Source organism: Hippocampus guttulatus, chromosome 20 (genome assembly GCF_054856545.1).
Source record: "Hippocampus guttulatus isolate MCC_2025c chromosome 20, RoL_Hgut_1.0, whole genome shotgun sequence".
Taxonomy (NCBI): domain Eukaryota; kingdom Metazoa; phylum Chordata; class Actinopteri; order Syngnathiformes; family Syngnathidae; genus Hippocampus; species Hippocampus guttulatus.
Genome location: NC_141280.1, coordinates 5,806,246 through 5,827,062, shown reverse-complemented (window position 1 = coordinate 5,827,062; position 20,817 = coordinate 5,806,246). Strand labels below are relative to the sequence as shown.

General features: G+C 45.2%; 4 protein-coding genes across 9 annotated transcripts in view; 3 read left to right on the top strand and 1 right to left on the bottom strand.

Moving 5' to 3' along the window:
• LOC147187727 (nesprin-1-like) overlaps nucleotides 1–10,036 on the bottom strand; it is a 95,189-nt gene extending 85,153 nt beyond the window's left edge. For 5 of the 6 annotated variants that reach the window (XM_086099617.1, XM_086099620.1, XM_086099618.1 and 2 more), the window contains exon 1: nucleotides 341–644. In XM_086099617.1, the coding sequence (XP_085955743.1) occupies nucleotides 341–470 (130 nt within the window). In that variant the 5' untranslated portion in view covers nucleotides 471–644. Of the gene's footprint in view, nucleotides 1–340; nucleotides 645–9,782 lie in introns of those variants that run through there. The other variant, XM_086099619.1, reaches the window with a different exon arrangement.
• A 2,433-nt stretch (nucleotides 10,037–12,469) lies between these two features.
• Nucleotides 12,470–14,215, top strand: LOC147187726 (myc target protein 1 homolog). Its single transcript, XM_086099636.1, has 2 exons — nucleotides 12,470–12,731; nucleotides 13,390–14,215. Exons 1-2 carry the CDS (start codon nucleotides 12,677–12,679, stop codon nucleotides 13,938–13,940), a joined length of 606 nt encoding a protein of 201 aa, XP_085955762.1. The 5' UTR covers nucleotides 12,470–12,676; the 3' UTR covers nucleotides 13,941–14,215.
• A 35-nt stretch (nucleotides 14,216–14,250) lies between these two features.
• Nucleotides 14,251–19,406, top strand: LOC147187725 (protein SERAC1-like). Its single transcript, XM_086099630.1, has 17 exons — nucleotides 14,251–14,460; nucleotides 14,955–15,058; nucleotides 15,131–15,167; nucleotides 15,230–15,372; nucleotides 15,793–15,882; nucleotides 16,234–16,365; nucleotides 16,449–16,570; nucleotides 16,636–16,764; nucleotides 16,843–16,956; nucleotides 17,025–17,187; nucleotides 17,263–17,413; nucleotides 17,508–17,649; nucleotides 17,735–17,835; nucleotides 17,914–18,011; nucleotides 18,203–18,385; nucleotides 18,475–18,618; nucleotides 18,821–19,406. The coding sequence occupies exons 1-17, from the start codon at nucleotides 14,339–14,341 to the stop codon at nucleotides 18,955–18,957; spliced, it is 2,112 nt and encodes a 703-aa protein (XP_085955756.1). The 5' UTR covers nucleotides 14,251–14,338; the 3' UTR covers nucleotides 18,958–19,406.
• Nucleotides 19,407–19,695: 289 nt separating this feature from the next.
• Nucleotides 19,696–20,413, top strand: LOC147187724 (general transcription factor IIH subunit 5-like). Its single transcript, XM_086100463.1, has 3 exons — nucleotides 19,696–19,766; nucleotides 19,960–20,015; nucleotides 20,097–20,413. The coding sequence occupies exons 2-3, from the start codon at nucleotides 19,981–19,983 to the stop codon at nucleotides 20,275–20,277; spliced, it is 216 nt and encodes a 71-aa protein (XP_085956589.1). The 5' UTR covers nucleotides 19,696–19,766; nucleotides 19,960–19,980; the 3' UTR covers nucleotides 20,278–20,413.
• The last annotated feature ends 404 nt before the right edge of the window (nucleotides 20,414–20,817 follow it).

Here is a 20,817-nt window from a genome sequence, read left to right as displayed (position 1 = left end):
CTCCTTTAAATATATCTGAACCCACCCTGCAGCTGAACAAATATCTTCCCCACGGGGAAGACTTAAAAACCACAGGCACTCACTCAAGACAGTTCCAGAAGTATTTGGACAGCGGTGATCTGTGTTTTTTTTTTTTGGGATTTTTGCCACCGCAATGGATTTGAATGAATAAAGACATTAAGATGGCGAATCGCATCCCCACAAAAAGTGCAGCACTTGCCAGTGAGGAATGGCAGCCATTTGTGCAACTAACTGTCCAAATACTTCTGGACTTCATTGTACACTGCAGTACCTCCGCTACACACACACACACACACTCAAGAGTGGATTACACACTCACCACGGAGGTAGAGGTAGAAGCCAGTCACAAGGTTGAACGATATGTTCTTTTTCGGGGATGTGTTGCCCTCCGCTCGTCTCGCCACTTCGTACCCCGGTCTGCGCCTCTCATAGGCTGGTCGGGAGGACATCCTCCCCCAAAAATGAAGCAGGGCTACACTTTGCCCTTGCTCCTGCCCTTGCTGCCAACTCTTCCGGGAGCCAAAAGCTCCTATGAAACTGTCGCTCTGCAGTCGTACAGTACGAGTAATTTTCCTTCCTGCTCAGCAGCACAACAGTGTCCAAAAAAAAAGTGCGCGCGTGTAAGTGAGTGCAGTGCCGACTTGCCTCAGCATCAATCTTTCTCTCACTCTCTTCACACTTCAGCCCCTCCCCTCCTCGTTTCCCACTGTTGGTACCAAGCGCGACCTTCCCTCCGCCGCACGGCCAATCACAAGGCACGGGAAGGCGTGATGTCACGGCAGCCTTGAAGGGCACCGCTGAGCCGGTTGGGACGCGCGCACACACAAGCCCACACGCAGGCGCGACGCTCACAATGGCAGCAAAGTGCAGGAATTCCCTCGCAACACGCCGCCGTCTTTGGCGCTCTTATCCACGCGGACGGACGGGCAAGCGGCGCTCCCAGGCTGCCGGCTTTCTTGTGCACACAGCCTGCGGGGGAGCGCGCGAGCACCAGGGCGCTTCTGCTGTCTGATCTTCTTCCACTTCAAGTCTGTTCAGAGACCATCGTCTTTCATCCGCTCCTCACATGCAGTGTTGTTTTTTTTCCTGGGGAGACCAGGCTTAGCATAAACAAAAGAGTCACTTCCAAAACAAAATATATTGTCTATAATGTACAGTGGAACCCTTTAAGACTTCAAGATATGGGGGTAATAAAAGCCATTTAGCCACTACAAAGTCAACTGTAGTCTACCCCAGCAGGCGAAAGGTGGGATGCACCCGGCACTGGTCACCAATCAGTCAGAGGGTACATAGTGAGATCTTAAGAGGTTCCACTGCACAAAAAAAAAATAAAAAATTAAATCAAGTAACTACTCTATCTTGAATTATTCTCATGAGTAACACCAGCAGAAGACTCGAATACCAACCATCCCTTTCAAAGATCTCTTCAGTGTATCCAGTATGTGACCTGTCAGGGAAAGTCACTGTCTTTTTTTTTGTTTTGTTTTTGGGAGCCACGCTCACACTAAAGCATGCGTGCCCAATCAGTGTGATGCAATATCAAAGCACAAAAGCTCCTCTTTGAATCCTCCCATTCAAGAGGCAGGAAAAGCAATATTCACGCAGATCGCAGCGGGCCTTCTATCAGCTTTAAAGATGAAAGACCATTTATCACTTGTGCGATTTTTTTTCTCCTCCTTTTGTTCTTTTGGGTGACCCCCCCCCCCCCACCGCACCCCCGCTCCACCCCACCCCTTTGCTCACCCGCCCTCACACGCAAGTCATTTTAATTATGAAAAGTCATCAATAACCCGTAGCGGCTGTCATCTGCTATCTGCCTGCTGATTATCGCACTCTAGCCGGTTCGCACAGCTCCTGTCGTTTTTTTTACCTTGCCCTCTATCTGACTTTTTTTTACACCATATGTCCAGGTATTATATTTAAGTGTAGAGGAAAAAGACATTTTTACCTAGTTTAGCATCCAACTCCCAGACGCTTCATTAGGTACACCTGCACTCTACTGAGCTCAATATAAAAGCAAGATCCGTCCTAATTGTGTAATTAATGTAACGACACAACAGCACTAAAATCGTGAACAAAAACTCCACACATGGAGACCCGAGCCTGGATTTGAACCCCCAACCTTCAAACGTCGCTTCTGCTTCAACCACTCCAGCAAGATGCAACCTGAGCTGTCCGAAGTGCTGAAACCATTCGCAGCAGCAATTGCTCTTCTAATTGATTCACAAAGACAACAAGAAAAAGAATCAAATTCAGGGAAGTCTCTTCAAACGTTACATATCTTGACAGAGAACGGCTCCAGTTCACAGGAATCGAGCAATTCCCAAAGAGTTGAACTGATAAGAAAAAAACAACCTCGGGATAAAATCCCAACAAGAAGGTGAGACATGTAGGCCGCCGCCGTGGGAGCAGAGAGAGAAAAGTGAATAGGCCTGTACACACACACACACACACACACACACACACACACTGCACGTACGCACGCAGGAATTCAATCACTTTCCCTTTCTGGCGCTCGACATTGGAATCAACCAACGGAGACCTTCGGGCTGCAGCCCTCTGGAGTGTTCTGACGTTGTTCTAATGGGGCAGTAAAGGCGAGGGGGGTTCAAAACAAACCAAGCTAGAAGCGCAGCTGGTTGCTGGTTCGGGATCCCTAATGGACAGCCCGGCAGATAGTAGAGCCTTTCCCCGAGGTAGTGAGAGTTCAACGCGGGTCGGTACAGTTAACGTCTGCAGGGCAAGCGAGGCTTCGTGAGGACGAGAGAAGCAGCCTCTTTTCGACTATTAAAGAAAAGTACAAAAGGGTTTCTGAAAGGGGAAGGGGGATCAGGGGGAGAGGGGGGGGGGTATACTGTAGCTTCTGCTCGCATTGTAATCATTCTACCCAGGGGTTGTTTGGATTGGAATTCTTAGCAGCAAAAGCCTCTTTTTCAAGCTCGTGAGAGGCACAGCGCCTCCTTGAGGTCATATAAATATTCAGTTTGGAAGCATGTGGATTAAACAAAAAAGAATATATCATAAAATACCCACTGGTATAAATGGAATTCACAGATTTTATTTCATTAAACACAGGTGTCAGTCATGCAGGTATTTTTTTACTTTTATATTTGTTACATACAGTACAGCACTTGACATCGGAACAGCGACATTTTTGTTTTTTTAAGATATACAGTATATATGCCTTGTTTGAGTTGATGCCAATGCAACTTCGCCACTAAGCCGATTTCACCCAGCAGAGATGATATGTTCCTGTGTCCTTTGTGCTCAAAAAGTTATTTAAAGGTTTATACTGCCATTGGTCAGCCCACCTACAATGCTGTTCTGTTCGTATTAAGCTAGCGGACTTTTTGTAAAGTAATTCACAGATGATGCGGGTGTGAATGCCGGTGGTCACAATCGCAGTGGCAGAGTGTCACTAGAACAAAAACAAAGCCACACAAATGCCTCCGAGGTGCTAATGCATCTTCCTCTCCAGTGGGACATTAATGGATCAAGCCCGTTCAAGCTATCTGATGCTAAAAGGGTGGCCACGCACATGTTTGTTATCCACTCTACAAAGTGATTACACAGATTGGGGGGCCTTTTTTCGCTCTCCTCTTGACGTCTTTATGCTCGCCTCCACATTCCGGCTCTTCTCTTTCAACCTCACAATGCCTCATTTAAAAAAAAGGCTCTTTGCTACAGTTCCTGCCGGAGCTCTTACAGCACAAAATGTCATTTAAAAAATAAAAAATAAAACCTCGCCACCTCCACTCAACTCATTCAGCCTCGACACTCGCCATCCCACTTCATTTGTGCCCCCCAACGCGGAAGTGCAAGAGGCGGATATCCAAACGGCACCCATTAGCATGCCTAATTACATTTCAGAAATCATCACACACACATTAAAGAGGGTGAGAAGAGGTGGTGGCGACACACAAGTCAACGTGATTACCAAAACAAGCACTGCCATTCCCTTCTCTCCAGCAGATGTGCTGAGGAGTCGCTGAAAAATTATGCCCAAATGTTGGCTAACAATAGGGTCATTTAGACAAATTTCCCCACACCTGCAGCAAACGCACACACACAGACACACACGCAACACATAACACCGAATTCAAGAGAATCATCTATCAGTATACAGCTGTGAAAACTCCTCATTTCCATCCGTAAAGAGCTTTGTAGCTGAAACTAAGCATGAAGATTCAGCACTGAGAGCATTAGAGATGCAATATACATATATATGTATATTCATATTTATTCAGTTGCTCTCTCGATGAATGTAATGGAGTGTGTGTTTATCTGTGCATGCGTGTGTGTGTGTGTGTGTGTGTGTGTGTGTGTTTGACTGGGTCAGACAGTCTAAGCTCTTTATCCAGGTTCAGCAAGCAGCACAGCACATATTACAGGGGCCACTAAGTAAGCGAAAGCGCAGGCATCAGCAGCGCTAACCGAATCACTGCGGCCGCTGTGGTAAATTCAGTTACCGTGAGAGATTTATATATATATTTTAAAAATCTGACGCTACCATGAGCCAGCCTTTGTCTTACAAAATGTTCTCCCACATTAGAAAAACATGCATGGCAGGTTAATGGAACATTGTAGATTGTCTTGAGGTGTAATTGTCAGCGCGAATGGTTGTTCGTCGATGTATGCCCTGCGATTGGCTGGCAACCCGTTCAGGGTGTACCCCGCCTACTAAGACAGCCAGCACGCCCGTGACCCTTGTGAGGATAAGCGGATTTGAAAATGGATGGAAGAAAATATTCTTTGAAGTCGATGCATCAACCTACTACATTTTTTTCTTTATCCTTCCAACTCTATTTTCTATTTCTTGTTTTACTCTGTCAAAATAACATCCGTGAAAAAAGGTCGTCCAAAGAACAAATAATGGCCTAGGACCTTTGCAGAGTACAATGAAGGATTTTTAAAAAAGACCAAGAATGACTTTCTGTGCCACAAAGTCACATATGCTGGAACCGAGACGTTATCTGGTCAGCTCAGAGGTCAGGGCGCCACCTCCATTTAAAGAAAACTTGTTCAATAGAGCGCCAGTGGCCAAATTTGTAACCATCCAATCATACGCTGACAGTCAAAAAATAAAAAGGGGGAAGGAGGTGCCTGGGCGGGGAAGATAAGAGTGAACGTGTGAGTCAAAGTATTAGAGAGAGAGTGGAACGCGACGGGGTGTCCGGATGCTATCTGGCGAGCACATTGTGCTGTAACGTTCATCAAAACGATCTGGTGCCCCCATCTGACACAAAACATTGTAGATAAAAAGAAATTCTGGGGGGACTGTATCACTGCATCAGTGTGGCCTGGAGATGTCATTTTACCTCACGTGGGTCGGATCAATGGCAACTTGTACCACATTGTCTTCCGCAATCAAACTATGTGTGAGGCTTTGAAAGCAAAATGTCCCAAAAAGTAGAAAACATAAATCTGATGTCGTTCACCCCATCACACAGATGAAAGAAGTGAATATTAGTGTTCGTTAATACACGACAACCTATTATTGCAATTCCCACATATTGTACATTGGAATGTCAAAGGTCGAACACAGTCTATTCCCTGACTCCCTCAGTGTGTTTGTGTGTGTGTGTGTGTGTGTGTGTGTGTGTGTGTGTATGTGTCCCAAGTGACGCGTTCTTGTGTCTCCGGCCTTGAATGGCCGTCGAGCTCAAAGAGATTAGAATCTGATAAGAAGCATGAAATGTCAGTGAGACACTCCCATTGGATTCCACACAATGCGAACGCGCATGCCAAAGGAGAATGTGAATCCGACAAGCCCGATGACCCTTTAAGGGGAGGGGAGAAGGGTCCATATTGATATCATGCGACTGCATAAATAGAGCTATGGTGGCAGCATAGTCTGTATGTTAAGTTACTGCAATATTTGGTCCCAGAACTATTGCAACTGTGAAAATTTGTGAAATTAAACCCTTGTGCCTGCACCTTTTATTTAGGGGGGAGGGGGCTTGGACACTTCTAAGCAATAAATTGTAAAAAATATATATATATATGTATAAAATCAGAATCAGTCGTATATTTCTTACTGGAATGCCAAGTAACATTTACATGTATGTAAAATGGACCTAGTATAGTGTCTTGCGGAACACCAGTTTCCGACTGTAGCGGGAGAACATTTTACTCGCAAGGCCCCTACATACTAGTCAAGAGTGACGGTGATCTTTGAACTCATCATTTTTGTGGTAAAGAGAGTCTAATAAGTACAAATGTGACCTTTTCACAAGAACTGAATAAAAAACAGTACCGAGCCTAGAATAAAAACATGCTGCAGCTTGCAGGGTATAACTCGACCCCTTGAACAAATTAATTGACACGACACTATTTCCTAGGAGAAAACTAGTTTTGGAAAGAGTACAACTTGGAAGTCAACCAGTACCCTTGGAGTTGAAAATAAATGAAAAAAGAATAGAAGGCAGCAAAAACTCACAATCGGCAACATGGGGCATATCACAGCACTACGGGTCCAAGGCGACGTGGCTTCATTTTGAACGGGCTGGTGACCTTCAAGCCTCGCCATGTGCCGAACGGCCTCGGCTAAAACGCCTCGCGCACAGCGGAACAATCAAGGCCTAAAAGATACATCAGAGCCATTTCGGTTGTTTGTGTTGCCGCCTGCGTGTGAAGCCGCGTGGCGATAAATAGGCAATGTCCCGAAAACAACCGAGCCGGGCTGGCACGGCTCAAGGTGACCGTCTGCTCGGGCCTTCGATGGCCGCGGCCGAAGCGTCACGTCGCCCTTGGCAACCGCATGGCACGATGGCCGCGTGCCAATAGGGCGGGCGGGCTGTGTCGGTTCCATCAGCAATCAGAGGCTTAAGAATTTGGCCGAGGAGGCTTTCCTTCTCGGCTTCATTTTCGTCTTGCTGTTATATTGTAACTCTGCCCGGAAAAGGTTTTCATTGTTGTGTTTGTTAGCAGGATTATGCAAAAAGTACGACTTCATAAAACCTTACGGAGGGTGGGCAACAAAGACAAACGTGTAGCTGTGCATCCGGGTGAATTATTTCTTTTGTAAAGAGAAAGAAAATTAATTACGGGTTCTAAAATGGGTCATGCATGCTTCTGCGTGAGCCACTTGAAACACTGCTGATGAATTCTATCAACCACTCATCAAAGAACAAATTAATAATGGAGAATCCCATTGACATGCTAGCGGCCAATTAACGGCGGGGGACACCCTGAACCGGTTGCCAGCCAACTGCAGGTTGAATTTTTATCAATCGAGCTAAATTGCAAGTTTCTTCTTCGACTCTTTTGCCCCTTAAGAGAAGAGGTAACAGAGTATGTATTTGAATGAGTGCTTTACAAAGGGTTAACCTCTTTTTTTTTTTGGTAGCATTTCAAAATTAGCATAATTTGGCCTTGGCGGCGTTCTCCCCAGAACCTTGCAGAGCTACTATGCTATCAATTTTCTTGAAATATCTTGCAGATGTACTCATACCCTCGCCCGTCCCTCCTCCCCCTCCTCGTCGGCCTTTCTGCCAGCACAGCAAGCATCTCTCACCACTGCAGAATTGACTCAAACGCAGTCAATCTGCTTTGCGCAACAAGCCGCCACAGCCTGAATAGACGACGAGACGTCCTTTACGAACGACTAAATTGGACTGCGGTAAACTTTATCAGCCTGACGGGCAGGCAGGCAGACGTCGCTTAGAGCTAGCGGCGGAAATTGAACGCCTCCGCCACCCACTGGGGACAGAAAACCGAGGAGAAATTGAAAAGAGGATAGACAGTTTTTTTTTTCCTCCCCTGAACAAAAGACACAAAACCATGCACATTCCTCAGCATATGGAGGAGTTCAGGCTGGGAGGTGTTCAAAGTGGCCTTGCCGTTCTCTGCCATATGGTGTCACTAATTGCTGTGTTTCAGTGCAGAGAGGTACAGCAAAAGAGATAAAGAAAGCTCCATGTGTGTGTGTGTGTGTGTGTGTGTGTTGGTCTCTCCCAAAAATGGGACACAAGTTGGGATTGTTTTCATGTCGCATAGCATGACTGTTGAACGCTTCCAAAATGGACCCCCCCGAGGGGAGTATATGGCTTATTTCATGCTATCTGCTCCTGATATCTGGAACACTGGCATGATAGAACAACTCCTCCGAAAGTTTGCGCAGTGTTAAAAGTGTGTTGGATGACATGGAGGAACTCTCAGGTGAGAGGGCGTTTGACGCGAAAGGAAGACGTAAATAAAACGTGACCTCATTCAAAAATGAAGAAACCCCGAACAAAGGCGACGCCGACTCTACTTAACGGAGTGGAACGAGCATGCAGACGCCAAATAGTGACGCGAATGATGTTATCGTCCCACACACCTGCTAGGAACTGTTACATGCCTGCATCTTTCATTTTTGATGACACATCTCGATTGATGACCGAGTCATCGCAGGTTTCAGATCTGCTGCGCGGCACATCAAAAAAAATTTTTTTTTTTGGTATTACATATGGTTGGTATCAGGCAGAAAGCTTACATCTCCAAAATCATCACTTCTCAGGAAATGGAAAAAAAATGGATCTTTTTTTAACCATGAACATTAGGGCTCGATTGACGTGAATTTCTTTCAATTTCTTTTCTTCCGATTCCAATATTTTATTTCCATCAAATTCCGAATACTCGTACTTGTGCCCTCGTGAAAATCGTAACACAAAAGAAATGGCAGTCATCGCATCACGGGAAAAATGACAAGACTGTAATTAAAAAGCCATAAGGCTTCTCATGTGCGCCCGTGCAAATAGAGTAATTATGTCAGACATTTTTTGTGAACAAGCTACACTCACGCTGCTGAATTATTGACAATGCATATTATTTAGTGCCCTTGAAGACTCGAAACGAGGCTCCCGGGTCGATGAAGACTGTACTGTAAAACAGGCTGGGAACGGTTGACAAATTAGGGCGCATTTTTGGCGAAGGGAGGAGGTACCGTTACACATGTCCACATCAATTATGCAACAGTTTCGCACCACCGCTGTGCCGGGGCTGCGCGTGAGCCCCTTTCATTTGCACTTAGCGTCTTAATCAAAGTATCTCACTTGTCTTTGAACAACACGGGAAGCGGAAAGCCTCTGAAATTTGAGGAAATCAATTCACAAGGTGCAAAGTGTGCACAGGACAGTAACTGGCAATGGTGGTCTTATCATTATTTTAGGCAAATTGCTCCACTTTAAATTTTACCTGCTGCAGACAAATAAATAAAAAAATTTAAATAAATAAAATTGAGTAGCACCGACCAATAGAAATGACATTTCTATTATCTAATGATATTTTTTTAAAACACGGAAAAATAAGCAGTCCCAATGCATTCCGATATAATTAAATTATTTCATCTGAGTAATGCCCCTTGTTGTTGTTCTCCTATTGGATGGCGATGTGCAATTAAGGTTGCATCCGATTGGTCAAACTCAAATGAACCTGCAGGATCACACTCCATTTCTAATTCCCCAGCAGCCTCCTTTTCTTTTTAATCAGTGTTGCAGAGTCAATGAAAGTTGACCTTTCGCTGTAGCCGATGCAAAAGTAAAGATAGCAACTCCATTGCGTACCTGGAGACCTCAAAATACTCTTTCCTTAAATCCTACTTTGCGCCGAAAATAACACTCGGATTTGTCATGAGCAAAAGCAGCATACTGTTGCAAAACAAGGTGAATTTCCAGTCAGCATTTTTGCCTTTTTGCTGTGTCACGCCAATGGAGCAGGTCACCTCCAAACGTGCCGCGAGTGGAGAGACGGTGCGCTGTGAGTAAGCAATTAATACCTACCTTGCAGTCTCTGCATCACATTGGCAATGTCACGAGGAGAGTCTCTGGAGTGGTGCGGCGCAGCCATGCCGCTCGTCCTGCAGGTACCCGGCGTCGTCTCTCAACTCGACATCGGCGCCCTAACCCACATGCAGAAATGTTTTTGAGTTTCGTGTGAGGTTGTTGTTTCTCCTCAGTTCATCCCTGTTGCAGAAAGTCAGGCTCGGAGGTACCTCCTCCTCCTCCTCCTCCTGCTGCTGCTGATGCTGCTGCTGATGATGTAAGCACAGCACTTGTGTGTGCAGGCAGGAATGCTTCCTGGTTGGCATGAGCTGCCATCTGCTGTCCAACCGAAGAGGGCGTTACTTGAGGACCAATCGGAGGCCAGGTAACATCGGCTACTGTTGGTTCCCACTTTCCACTGTAAGAAATTTATTAAATTTTCTTTATGAGTGTATAACGGGGGCACTCTTTAAAATGGAATCAAAACGTATAATATTTGACTATTAACATTCACTCCCAAAGACCTTTTTAAACGTCCTTTCAGACTTGGTCTAGAATTGGCTGGTACTGAATGAGTTAAAAAGTACTAGAAAATAGATTTTCCTTGTAATAAGTAAAACTGCATGTCCGAGTGTATTCGTGAATCAAATGATGACAAATGACATTCTATTGTTTGGTTGTCATTCTTGATGTATTTGGCTCGAGGGTGCGTACCTCCGCAGTCGGGTCTTGGAGTCGTTCATTCCTATGCAGACCGGCTCAGGGTGACCTCGAGCGGTTGCGAGCCCCTCAGGAGCGAGCAGATGCAGCCGAGCAGAAAGGAGTTGCCACTGCAGCAGAGGTCAAATCAAACAAGGAGTCAACGCAAGGAGTTTTCCTTCTGAGGGCACCCCTATCAACCAAGCTTATGTTTGCTTATCGAATAAATGCTTATGCAGGGCTAAAAGCGAAACGGCCGCAGTGTTAATCCCCACTCCTGTGTGCTCAGCAATTTGCCGAAGCTCATTAGAAAGTTGTGTGATGAAATTGACTTGATGCCAAAGAGACAGATGCTGCCCTCAGACCGTATCAGAACTAAATACTAATGGACTGCATTTGGCGTACCTAATTTTGTGGTACGTGAGTATATTTTTAACATGGTTGGATGATTGCTGAGAATTTTGACTACTACTATCTTTTTGTGGAATTCTGATTTTCCTGTGGCACTTTGCTGCCCCTCACATGTCACTCTTGGTACTACAGATAGCGGAAACGTTCGTTTGTTAATTACACAATAAATTCTAGAGGTAAAACAATGTTGTGGATTTTGTTTATTTTATAAATTGTCTAGTTTCACTCACATTTTAAATATTTAAAGGTTACAAATACATAAAAAGAGGTATGCATGCGTCTCGCTGAAGGCCTACGTCCATGTGGAATAAAAACAAGTTAAGATTTCTGAACATCCAAGATAACGTTTGAAAAACACATGCCAGAATTAACCAAAGGCTACTTTCTATCTGCAGTCTCTGGCATGTCAGAAGTGAACGCTCTGCTTCTTTTCCCACTTAAATTGAAGCCCTAAAGCTGTTTATCATGGACTATTACTGCACCTACTGGATGGAAACAGAAACGACTATTCTTCTTAAAAAAAAGGGGGGGGGGGGGCTGGTGCAGTTGACAAAATTGTCAGCGTGCCCAAAACAGAGTACACGAGTGAAAAGTAAAATAAATAAATGAACAAATAAATCAGCCCTCTTTGGCTCCACCTTGTGTCTCTAATTTGATTTGCATGAAACCGCAATGCTTGAGGAAAACCAACCAACCAAACAAAACAAGTGTCAGATCATCATGGTTGCAAACTCCCGCTTCACGTTTCTGTTTAAGCATCCATTTGAGAAGGTATTTTATAAAGAACAACTGAGCACTAAATTGCAAAGTAAATTAATGCGACGCTGATGAAAAATTAGCCCCTCTGCAGACTATGAACAATGCATTGGTTTAAGTGACTATTTGCATGCATTATTTTTTTTTTAACACGAATAGAAGTATTTTTTTCTGGCCATTCCACTACCATGATGTCAGTAACCATATATGTTTCAGACTATTTTTTGGTTTTTGTTAATGAAACTGGTCTGGAGTGTTGGACGTAAGTAGTGCGGCCTTTGCAACACGAGCTTCATACCAACACGATTACAAGAATGTTTCCCCAAGTCTGCTGTGATGAATTTCAGATGGACGGGATGAGAGACAGTGCTGACTAGGCCGTTATCAAGACTGACTCATCACCCCGTTGATTTCAAGTCCACTTATGTTTGCAGAGTTCTTTGTCAGGGTTATCAAAAGAAATGTTTTTCCTGGCGCCATTGCCCCCAGAAATGGCCAGACGACCACTGATCTGGCACGCAGTTTGGAAAGTATGAGACAGAATGTAAAAAGACGCTTTTAAAACTCATTACAGAATAGTCGGGATTGTTGGCTGGCTAACTCGTTCGTGCGTGGTGACACTTATCAAGCTCGGAAGTGATGGTAGAGGAAGTGAGGAAACGCAACACTCCCTCTCTCGAACGCCAGGATCTCTGTCCAGCAAAGATAAGCGGCTCCTGGAGCTGGATTTAAGGGGGCGGGGGGGGGGGGGGGCAGGAAATGTGACAGCATCGTCTCCCCCCCCACCCCAACACTCCCATAAACAAGAGAAACGGCAAAGTTTAGCCGTCAGTCCTCGAGCGCCTTTGGGCCGAGGGAGGCTGAGACACGCGCGGAGAGGGGAGGAGAGAAGAACAGGAAAGAAGGTCTGCAGAAAGACAGGAAAATCCATTAGTGTGTGTAAAAAGAGACAAGCAAAGTGGGGTGGGGGCAGGCGGGGAAGAGTGGTCCTGATCTTTTTATTTTATTTATTTTTTTGGTCCTCTGATGACACTGTAGGCCAAGTCATGGCTGTAAACACTACGAATCTCTTCATGGAAATTGTTCAGTCTTTTGATGCTGGTGAGTTTTCGACTAACTTGGTGTCTCTTATCATGTGCTAATTTTCTCCGTTTCTCTCTGGAATTTCATCATACGTTCACTAAACATATCTTTGTTTTTTTTTCCTTAACATACATCATGTAGCTTTCAGATGATTCTTAAGGTAGGCGGTAGAGTGCATGGAGAGGAAACTGATGTGTTGTTCATGGCAGACATCCAGCAAGGATTTAACCGCCGCGTTCTTTCTCCCGTCTCCACCGTGAGCACTTGCAAAGGTTTCGTCCACAGAGCAAGGCATATTATTTATAACCTACTTCGACACTGCGTTGCACATGAGCAATAATTCCTCACATTTTTTGGGGAATTTTGCCAGGCAGTAGGTCAAAATCGATAGTGTTCGTTCTCTGTCAAACGGTTGAAACCACTGACGCGTTCCAGAAACTTCTTTCTTTCAAACTGATGGCTTTGAAAACCATCTGAATGGTGCAAATCCGCCATAACTGATACTCTCCGTCCAATGCAATGAAACCAATGTGAATGAAAAGATGAGAGAAAATGTCAATGCCAAACAAAGATGGGCTTTGACCTCACCAAAGTCAGCCATCTAAGGAAGGAAGTGTTGTTGACGTGGTGTGAAAAAAGTCGAGAACCGCTGACTTCCATGATCTGTTTTTTCCAGTCCCCCTGATCATAGCTTTCAGCGTTTCCGTGGCAGTAGGACTGGTTTTGGGGGCCCTGGTCTACGTGTTCCTGACTTGGTTGTCACGGCACAGAGCAGGCTCTGCGCGTATCACCAGGAGCCCCCCTCCACGCCAATCTCGCACCTCCCCTAGAAGCCACCCCGGTTTCAACCGCAGCAGCAGCAGCAACAACAAGAACCATGACCGGCGGAGCAACAACAGCCTGCTGAGCGCCACTTTCACCTTCCACCATCAGAATTCGAGCCTGGATCCCCTCGACCCGTTGGGGCACAAGTCAAGCTTTAGGGCGTCCACTTTCCACCCTCTCCTCCACTGCAGCCAGATAGCCAGAGAGGCGGAGGAAGGGAGCCAGGCGTCGCTGCCCCGCACGCCGGTGTTGACCACCTCCACCGGATCAGCCCACGCGGCCGGCACCCTGGCCAGACCCCACTCATTTTGGGGGGATGGCATAAGGGGTTTACAGGCTACACAAACCCCTCCTCCTGCTTATGAGAGCATTATTCGGGCCTATCAGGAAACGCATACCTAGGAAGAGCGGACCAGACTGTTCTCTGAAACTCTGGAAAAGGATTTTAAAAACCATGTTTGATTTGTATCATCATGAACCACTACATGGAATGGACCATTCAAGTAAAAATGTTGTTTTGAATCTATGATAGGTGTCTTCAATTTAAAATGTTTTGCCTTGCAGAAAAAAAAATCATATGCATTTGACTTTCAGAAATGAGGTAAATGCTGCTTCTGTATTAAAATATATTAAAATGCTGGTCATAGCAAGGTAAACAATGAGCTCATTGTATGTGTACAAACACACAAACAAATTATCATTAAAAAATATTTATACACGTTAAAAAATGTATTTCTACACATGTTACTTTCAACTAAAGCCCCTGAGCCTGAGTGTATATTTACAACGCACTGGAGTTCATGCAAGTGGTGTTTTCATCAAATTCACGGAGCTGTGACGTATTATTTATGCGACATATTTTGCAACGAGAGGGGCACCGCATCAGCTGGACAAAACTCGTTTGTGACTATTTAGAACCCCGGTGACTGGTTTAATTTCGCAATATGACACTACGAATAGAACAGCTTCACTGCACCTCGCGACCAAACTTGACGTCATACGCGTTGACGGTTTAAATGTCGCTGTCATCGTTGTTAGTTTAGCTTCGTATATGCGCGGTGATACGGTTGATGTTGCGTTAGGATAACGCAGGCTCGTTTTAACCGTTAAATGTTAAGTCATTTGACTGGCCACGCCTTTTGCTGAGGACCCGTTTGTTACTTTTAGTATTTTCGGCGTCTCGAAACTATGTTTACCTGATAAAGTCAAGCTGTACATGTTCCACTTCGTCTCTGTGTTTTTTTCTACGTCATCGTAAAATCCTCCAAATGTCCGTTGATGAAGTTGACATAAAAGATCTCGGCGCTTCAGCAGAACAAAGAGAACATGCTCCATAGTCCCCCCGAACACGATTATTAGAGGAATGACCTGTCCGTGTTGCTGAGCTGGCTTTCGTGTGTGTTTGTCACCTCCAAGTTCCTGGAGGATGTCTGCGACTGCACTGCGCTTGATTCGATGCAGGAGACTCAGCACGGCCGGGTTGCCCGGCGTGACCAAGGCGCTGCGGTCGAGGGATCTAAGTGAGTTGTCGTTGAAAGAAGGTGACTGATGCATGTGTAGCAACCATTTAAATCTATTTTTCTCCCTCCCAGGGAAGATTGGTAAAGTAACAGGAGCTGCGGTGTTCGGGTAGGTATTCAAAACTTACCGAATTTCTGGAGGTTTGTGTCTTGATGGTTCCACTTCTGCAGAGGCTGCCTTTTCATCACTTATGAGGTGGTGGCCTTGGACAAGGCGGTGACCATTGATACCAGTGCGATTCTGCAGGAGAAGTACAAGTCTTATATCTACCTGCGAGCAAGTCCCTCTGATGAAAAAGAGAACGTCGCTGCAGGTACATCTGTGAGCATTCATTGGGTGATTTGTGAACAATTTTCAGAGACTCTCATCGTGGCGTTGTTGGGTTTTCTGACATTTTTGAATCCATGAAATGAGAGACCCTTGTCTTGTATGTAAACTGGCATCTGGCAAAAATGCTGACGGGAGTGACTTTGTTTTTTTCCCTGAAATGACTACAAAGTTGATAGCTTGTCCAGGTGCTCAGTGACATCTTCTGTCATCGCTTCCTCTCCCTGCTTCCTCATTCAACTGTTTTTATTTCCTGGCTGTTAGCTCACTTCCCCTTTGCAGGGGTTCTCCGAGGAAGTGAGCCCATCCTCCCTCACCGCTTACGAACTGGCGATCCTCATCATGAATAAATGCTTATATTTAAAACGTTAAAAAGCCTTTTTTTTTTTTCGTGGATATTTTCCAGAGCTCACACACAAGACAAGGAGGGAACTCCACAAAGCGGCAAGGCGCTTCCTGGAAATTTCTTCGCGGCTTCTGCTGCGGTCATTAGATGGTAAGAAACGGATGCGTTGATGATGAAGACTGATTATGGAGAAAAAAAGAAGCATTTTACAAATAAACTAAATTTGTGTTCATGTACTTTTGTAAAACTCCAAAAGCATGAACATCCCTGATGGTTTCTGTTAAAAAAACAACAACATTTATTTTGTATCTTTTATTAAACAGCTGCCTGGTGGGTGACGCAATATTTGCAAGGTTTGTCAATAGCTAGACATGCTAATCCGACGGTAGTTCTGTAGACTCTGTAGGGTCAATAGGTAGATGTACCGTGGTTAGATTGATTTTTCTTGCATCATTCATTTTACTTTGTCCGTATTTGTTTGTTTTTTTTTGTTTTTTTTAGAACGGCTCAGTAACGTGGACGCAGACCCACACGAGGTGGCCTTATGGATCCTGCTGAAGAGGACGCAGTCCGAGAATCGTGCACTCAGAATTCAAGCTGCGCAGGAACTGGCGGACAATTGCCACTGGCACGGTAAAGTCGCATGCGCCGCTGTTCTATGACACGACACGGACCGCATTCCAATCACATGATCGGTATTGATATTGACGATGAAGACTACCAGTACCAGACCGCGGCCCAGGTGATAGACCAGAGGACCGCAGTGGGCCTTGCTCGAACGCCTCGAGCAGACCTGAGATTCTTCCTGCGTCCGCCGGCACTCCCTGACCTTGATGATGTAAGAATCGCCCTGAAAAATTAGCACCTCTGTAGTTTTACTGACACCTGCTATTTGCCTGACAGGGTTTCTCTGCAGAGGACGGTCTGAGGCAACTGCTGGCCTCCCTGCCGCAATCGGAAGTGGACAAATGCGTTCAGTACTTCACCTCGCTGGCCCTCAGAGAAAGCACTCAGGCGTTAGCAGCGCAGAGGGTAAAGATGGCTCTGCCCTGAGCCTTTGTAGCCCAATCGTGTTCATCCTCGTTTTCCTCCGACGTCGTGCTGCTGCAGGGTGGCCTCTGGTGTTTCGGTGGCAACGGCTTACCTTACGCCCAGAGCCTCACGTCTGTTCCCTCGGAGAAGGTGGAGTCCTTCTGCCTACAGGCTCTGGTGCAGCACTCCAAGGTACCGTCGTATACCTCTCAAGTCGCGTCAGCCTTCCCGAACAAGCACAGAAACGCCTCTCGCCGCAGGTCAGGAGCCACTGTGACCACATCGTGTCCAACGGAGGCCTGCAGCTCCTTCAGAGGGTCTATCAGCTCCGCAGAGACTCCAAGAATATACAGAGGAACATTGTACGGATCATCGGGAACCTGGCGCTTAACGAGAGAGTTCACCGGGCCATCGTGGAGTCAGGTGTGAACCACAAACGACAAAAGGGCTCTCTCGTTTTACGCTAAAACGACGACGTACTTTGACTTATCCATCCAGGGTGGCTGTCAGTGCTGGCCGAGATGGTGCAGTCTCCTCACGTCATGGAGGCATCTCACGCAGCTCGCGCCCTGGCCAACTTGGACAGAGAGACGGTGAAGGAGAAGTACCAAGACGGCGTCTACGTCCTCCACCCGCAAACACGCGGCAAGTAGGAAAGCACGTCGCTTCTTCCTTTCAATAATCTCGACTATGTTGTCGTTTTCCAGAAGCAAGTCTTTTTTTTTTTTTGTGGCCGATTGCAGCCAGCCGATCAAAGCAGACGTGCTGTTCATCCACGGCATCCTGGGGGCGGCTTTTAAGACGTGGCGCCAGCGGGATCGAAATGCGTTGCAAGACGAGAACGACGAAGACAGCGGGGATGATTACACGGAGTGCTGGCCAAAGGTGAGCGCGCCAAAACGGCGGCGGCGCTCGCGCGTGGGCGAGTCTTTTGCGCTGATGCGGAAATGTGATGTCCTCTGCTGAACAGACGTGGCTAGCAGCGGACTGTCCGAATCTGAGGGTGTTATCGGTGGAATACGACAGCCACCTTAGTGACTGGGTGGCCAAGTGCCCTGCCGAGAATCAGAGGTCAGAGATCCTGGCCAATATATGAGGGAAAACTGTCGTTCCAAATCGTTCATTCTTTCTGGATTCGTCTCTCCTCAGAAAGTCCTTGGCCTTCAGGAGTCGAGAGCTACTCAAAAAGCTGAAGATGGCGGGAGTTGGAGACCGGCCGGTGGTCTGGGTAGCTCACAGTATGGGAGGTATGGCTACCCGAGCGTATCGAGTGTTCACATCGAGTGTCTTTGGACCGGTCAAAACAATGTCTGGTGTGAGGATAAGAGGTTCACAAAATTACACGGACTAAAATTAGGATAGCGCTTGACATCGCAATACATTACTTTCACTTACCGACACTGTTTCCCTTCTCTCGTCATTGAATTTCTCTTGTCAGGCTTGCTTGTGAAAAAAATGCTGATCGATGCCTCGGAGGATCCAGACATGAGCGATCTGTTCCAAAACACCAAAGGCATTTTGTTCTACAGCGTTCCCCATCACGGCACCTTCATGGCAGAATACTCAGTCAATGTCCGCTATCTACTTTTCCCTTCCATCGAGGTCAGGGAGCTTTGCAGAGGTCAGTGAGTGAAGGCAACCCTGGGATCCGAAATGTAAAACGGTTGACTTTTTGTCTTTTAGACAAATAACACTCGGTAATGTTTGTAGACTCTCCGGCACTGCGTGACCTGAACGAGAACTTCTTGAATATGGCCAAAGAAAAAGAGATCAAGGTGCTAAGCTTTGCAGAGACGCTGCCCACAAACATTGGTCCGATGATCAAGATATTGGTGGTGCCAGCACAGTCTGCCAGTAAGTACCACCAGCTTGTATTATAAAAATCAAAACAACTCATTGACAGGCACATTTCCAGAAATGGGAAGATAAAAGCTTTTACTTGGTTGATTAATTTGGCATTTGAGGGATGGGCGAACACTCCACAAACCTGATTTATACACATGATATTTCATCGCTTGACCCCTCCTCACCTTGCGCGGCCTGTTTGTGGTTCCAGATATCGGCATCGGGGACTTGATCGAGGTGGACGTGGATCATCTCAGCATCTGCAAACCAGAGAGGAAGGACTCGTTTTTGTACAAGCGCAGCCTCCGGTTCATCCAGGAAACACTGCACAGTTCCATCGGTCGATGACGACAACTTTTCATCCCAGGACACTCCAAGCAACCCTGAACCACAACTCTTCATCATAGCCGACTTTACTCATCACGAATATTTCAATCGCAGTGAAGAGTTGCCAGTAGTGATAGTAAACTGGATGCTGATCTCTCACAAAGTGGATTTCAACACTTATTTTAAAAGTTGTTGGTGTAACAAAAAAAATGTCCACCTGCTTTTATTTTTCTCAAATTAGACCGACCATTTTATTTATTTCAGACATGATTCTTAATGTTTTTTTTAACCACGACACTGGCTTACCATGAAGTATTTAAGACCAGCGTTACACTTGTTTATTTATGCTGAATTCAGGGACCTATTTTGATGTACAACTTCAACTACCACTGTTCAAATGCCTTTTTAAAAATTCTTTTGCATTTCACAAATAATAGTGAGAATAAAACGTGTTAAGTTGGGGGTCTCAATTAAGTCACTTCTTTTCGGACTCATAAGATATTCATTTATCACTTGTTTAACCTAGCTCACATGCTAACTGTGCCAACCAAGTCAACAGTCAACGCAAGTACAGCTGAAGAAAAATCTTGAGTTTTACCATTTTTGACAATTATTTTCATTATTATTATTTTCAGGTATTTTCATAAACATGACAAGACATTCTACTTTACATTTTTGCATAGTACAGTCCTGTAAATTCATACTTTTAACGTATTAAAAGCATCAGTACTGGAGGACAACGAGGCAGAAGTTGTCCGTACGCACCTGCCGTATGTCGTCATCATAATGAGACGCACAAGCTAGCGTCGAACAATAATAACAGTTTACAGGTTGGTTAAATTCGTCCTATTTTAAATATACTTAATATATATGCTGTCGTGTACTAAACGTGGGAACGCCACTGATGGTAAACGTCGCTTTAGCCGCGCGAGTTTAGACGTTAGCACATTATGGCTATTATTGGCTTTGCGTATGCAATAGTTCACGGCCGCCTAGGTTAGTAATGTTGTTTTCCAACAACAGGTCTCAAATCTACCGGTCAATATGGTCAACGTGCACAAAGGCGTCCTTGTCGAATGGTAAAAGACCGCTGTACATCTTTCGATATGTCGATGAGTTACTGGAGGAATTAAAACGAGTCTTTTGTCTGTGTTTCGAAGCGACCCTGCCATGAAACAGTTCCTCCTGTACCTGGATGAGACCATGGCCCTGGGGAAGAAGTTCATCCTGAAGGACCTGGATGACACGCATGTGTTTATCCTGGTTGAGGTGGTCCAGACCCTACAGGAGAGAGTTGGAAAGCTCATAGACCAGAATTCCTTCACCATCACACAGAAATGAGACACCACGGGGGGAAACACGTCGGGAGAAATCATGACATTCTGCTTTGGTTTGATTTTGTGCACATCACTTTTGAATCATTAAAACGATGCAAGGAAATGACTGTTTTTGGATATAATAAACCACGTTGAGTATGTTTTCTCGTATTACCTTTTTGTAACAGAACAAGCACTGACAAATAACTGTTAGTGGTTATATATGGTGAGATAATTATTTAGATAGTTACATAACTTCTAAAGAAAGGTACACTGTAGCTTTATATAAAATGCATAAGCAAACAAAAAGCATTTTCCCCCAAACGTGCTCTCAGTGTGGATAAAACGGAAAAAGTTATTCAATATAAGCATGCTTCAGGGTAAAAGTGTAACAGTTTAGACGTATTTTTATTGCTGAGGATGCATTTGAGATTTTAATTTGATTTTGAAACACATTCTTAAACTAACAATGTCTATGTAAAAATGTACTCTCTTAACAATTGCTATCATTAAAATTGAAGTTTTTAACGTTCAAAAATATTCAGCTGAAGAGGAATTTGGTAGT

What these genes read in the sequence shown, in the direction of transcription:
- LOC147187726 (XM_086099636.1), top strand. Translation starts at nt 12,677, where the DNA reads ATGGCTGTAAACACTACGAATCTCTTCATGGAAATTGTTCAGTCTTTT. An exon ending in TGTTCAGTCTTTTGATGCTG is followed by an intron (nt 12,732 to 13,389) that starts GTGAGTTTTCGA and finishes TGTTTTTTCCAG; the next exon opens with TCCCCCTGATCATAGCTTTC.
- LOC147187725 (XM_086099630.1), top strand. Translation starts at nt 14,339, where the DNA reads ATGCAAGTGGTGTTTTCATCAAATTCACGGAGCTGTGACGTATTATTT. An exon ending in AAAAGAGAACGTCGCTGCAG is followed by an intron (nt 15,373 to 15,792) that starts GTACATCTGTGA and finishes GATATTTTCCAG; the next exon opens with AGCTCACACACAAGACAAGG. An exon ending in AGGCGTTAGCAGCGCAGAGG is followed by an intron (nt 16,765 to 16,842) that starts GTAAAGATGGCT and finishes GTGCTGCTGCAG; the next exon opens with GGTGGCCTCTGGTGTTTCGG.
- LOC147187724 (XM_086100463.1), top strand. Translation starts at nt 19,981, where the DNA reads ATGGTCAACGTGCACAAAGGCGTCCTTGTCGAATG. An exon ending in AAAGGCGTCCTTGTCGAATG is followed by an intron (nt 20,016 to 20,096) that starts GTAAAAGACCGC and finishes TGTGTTTCGAAG; the next exon opens with CGACCCTGCCATGAAACAGT.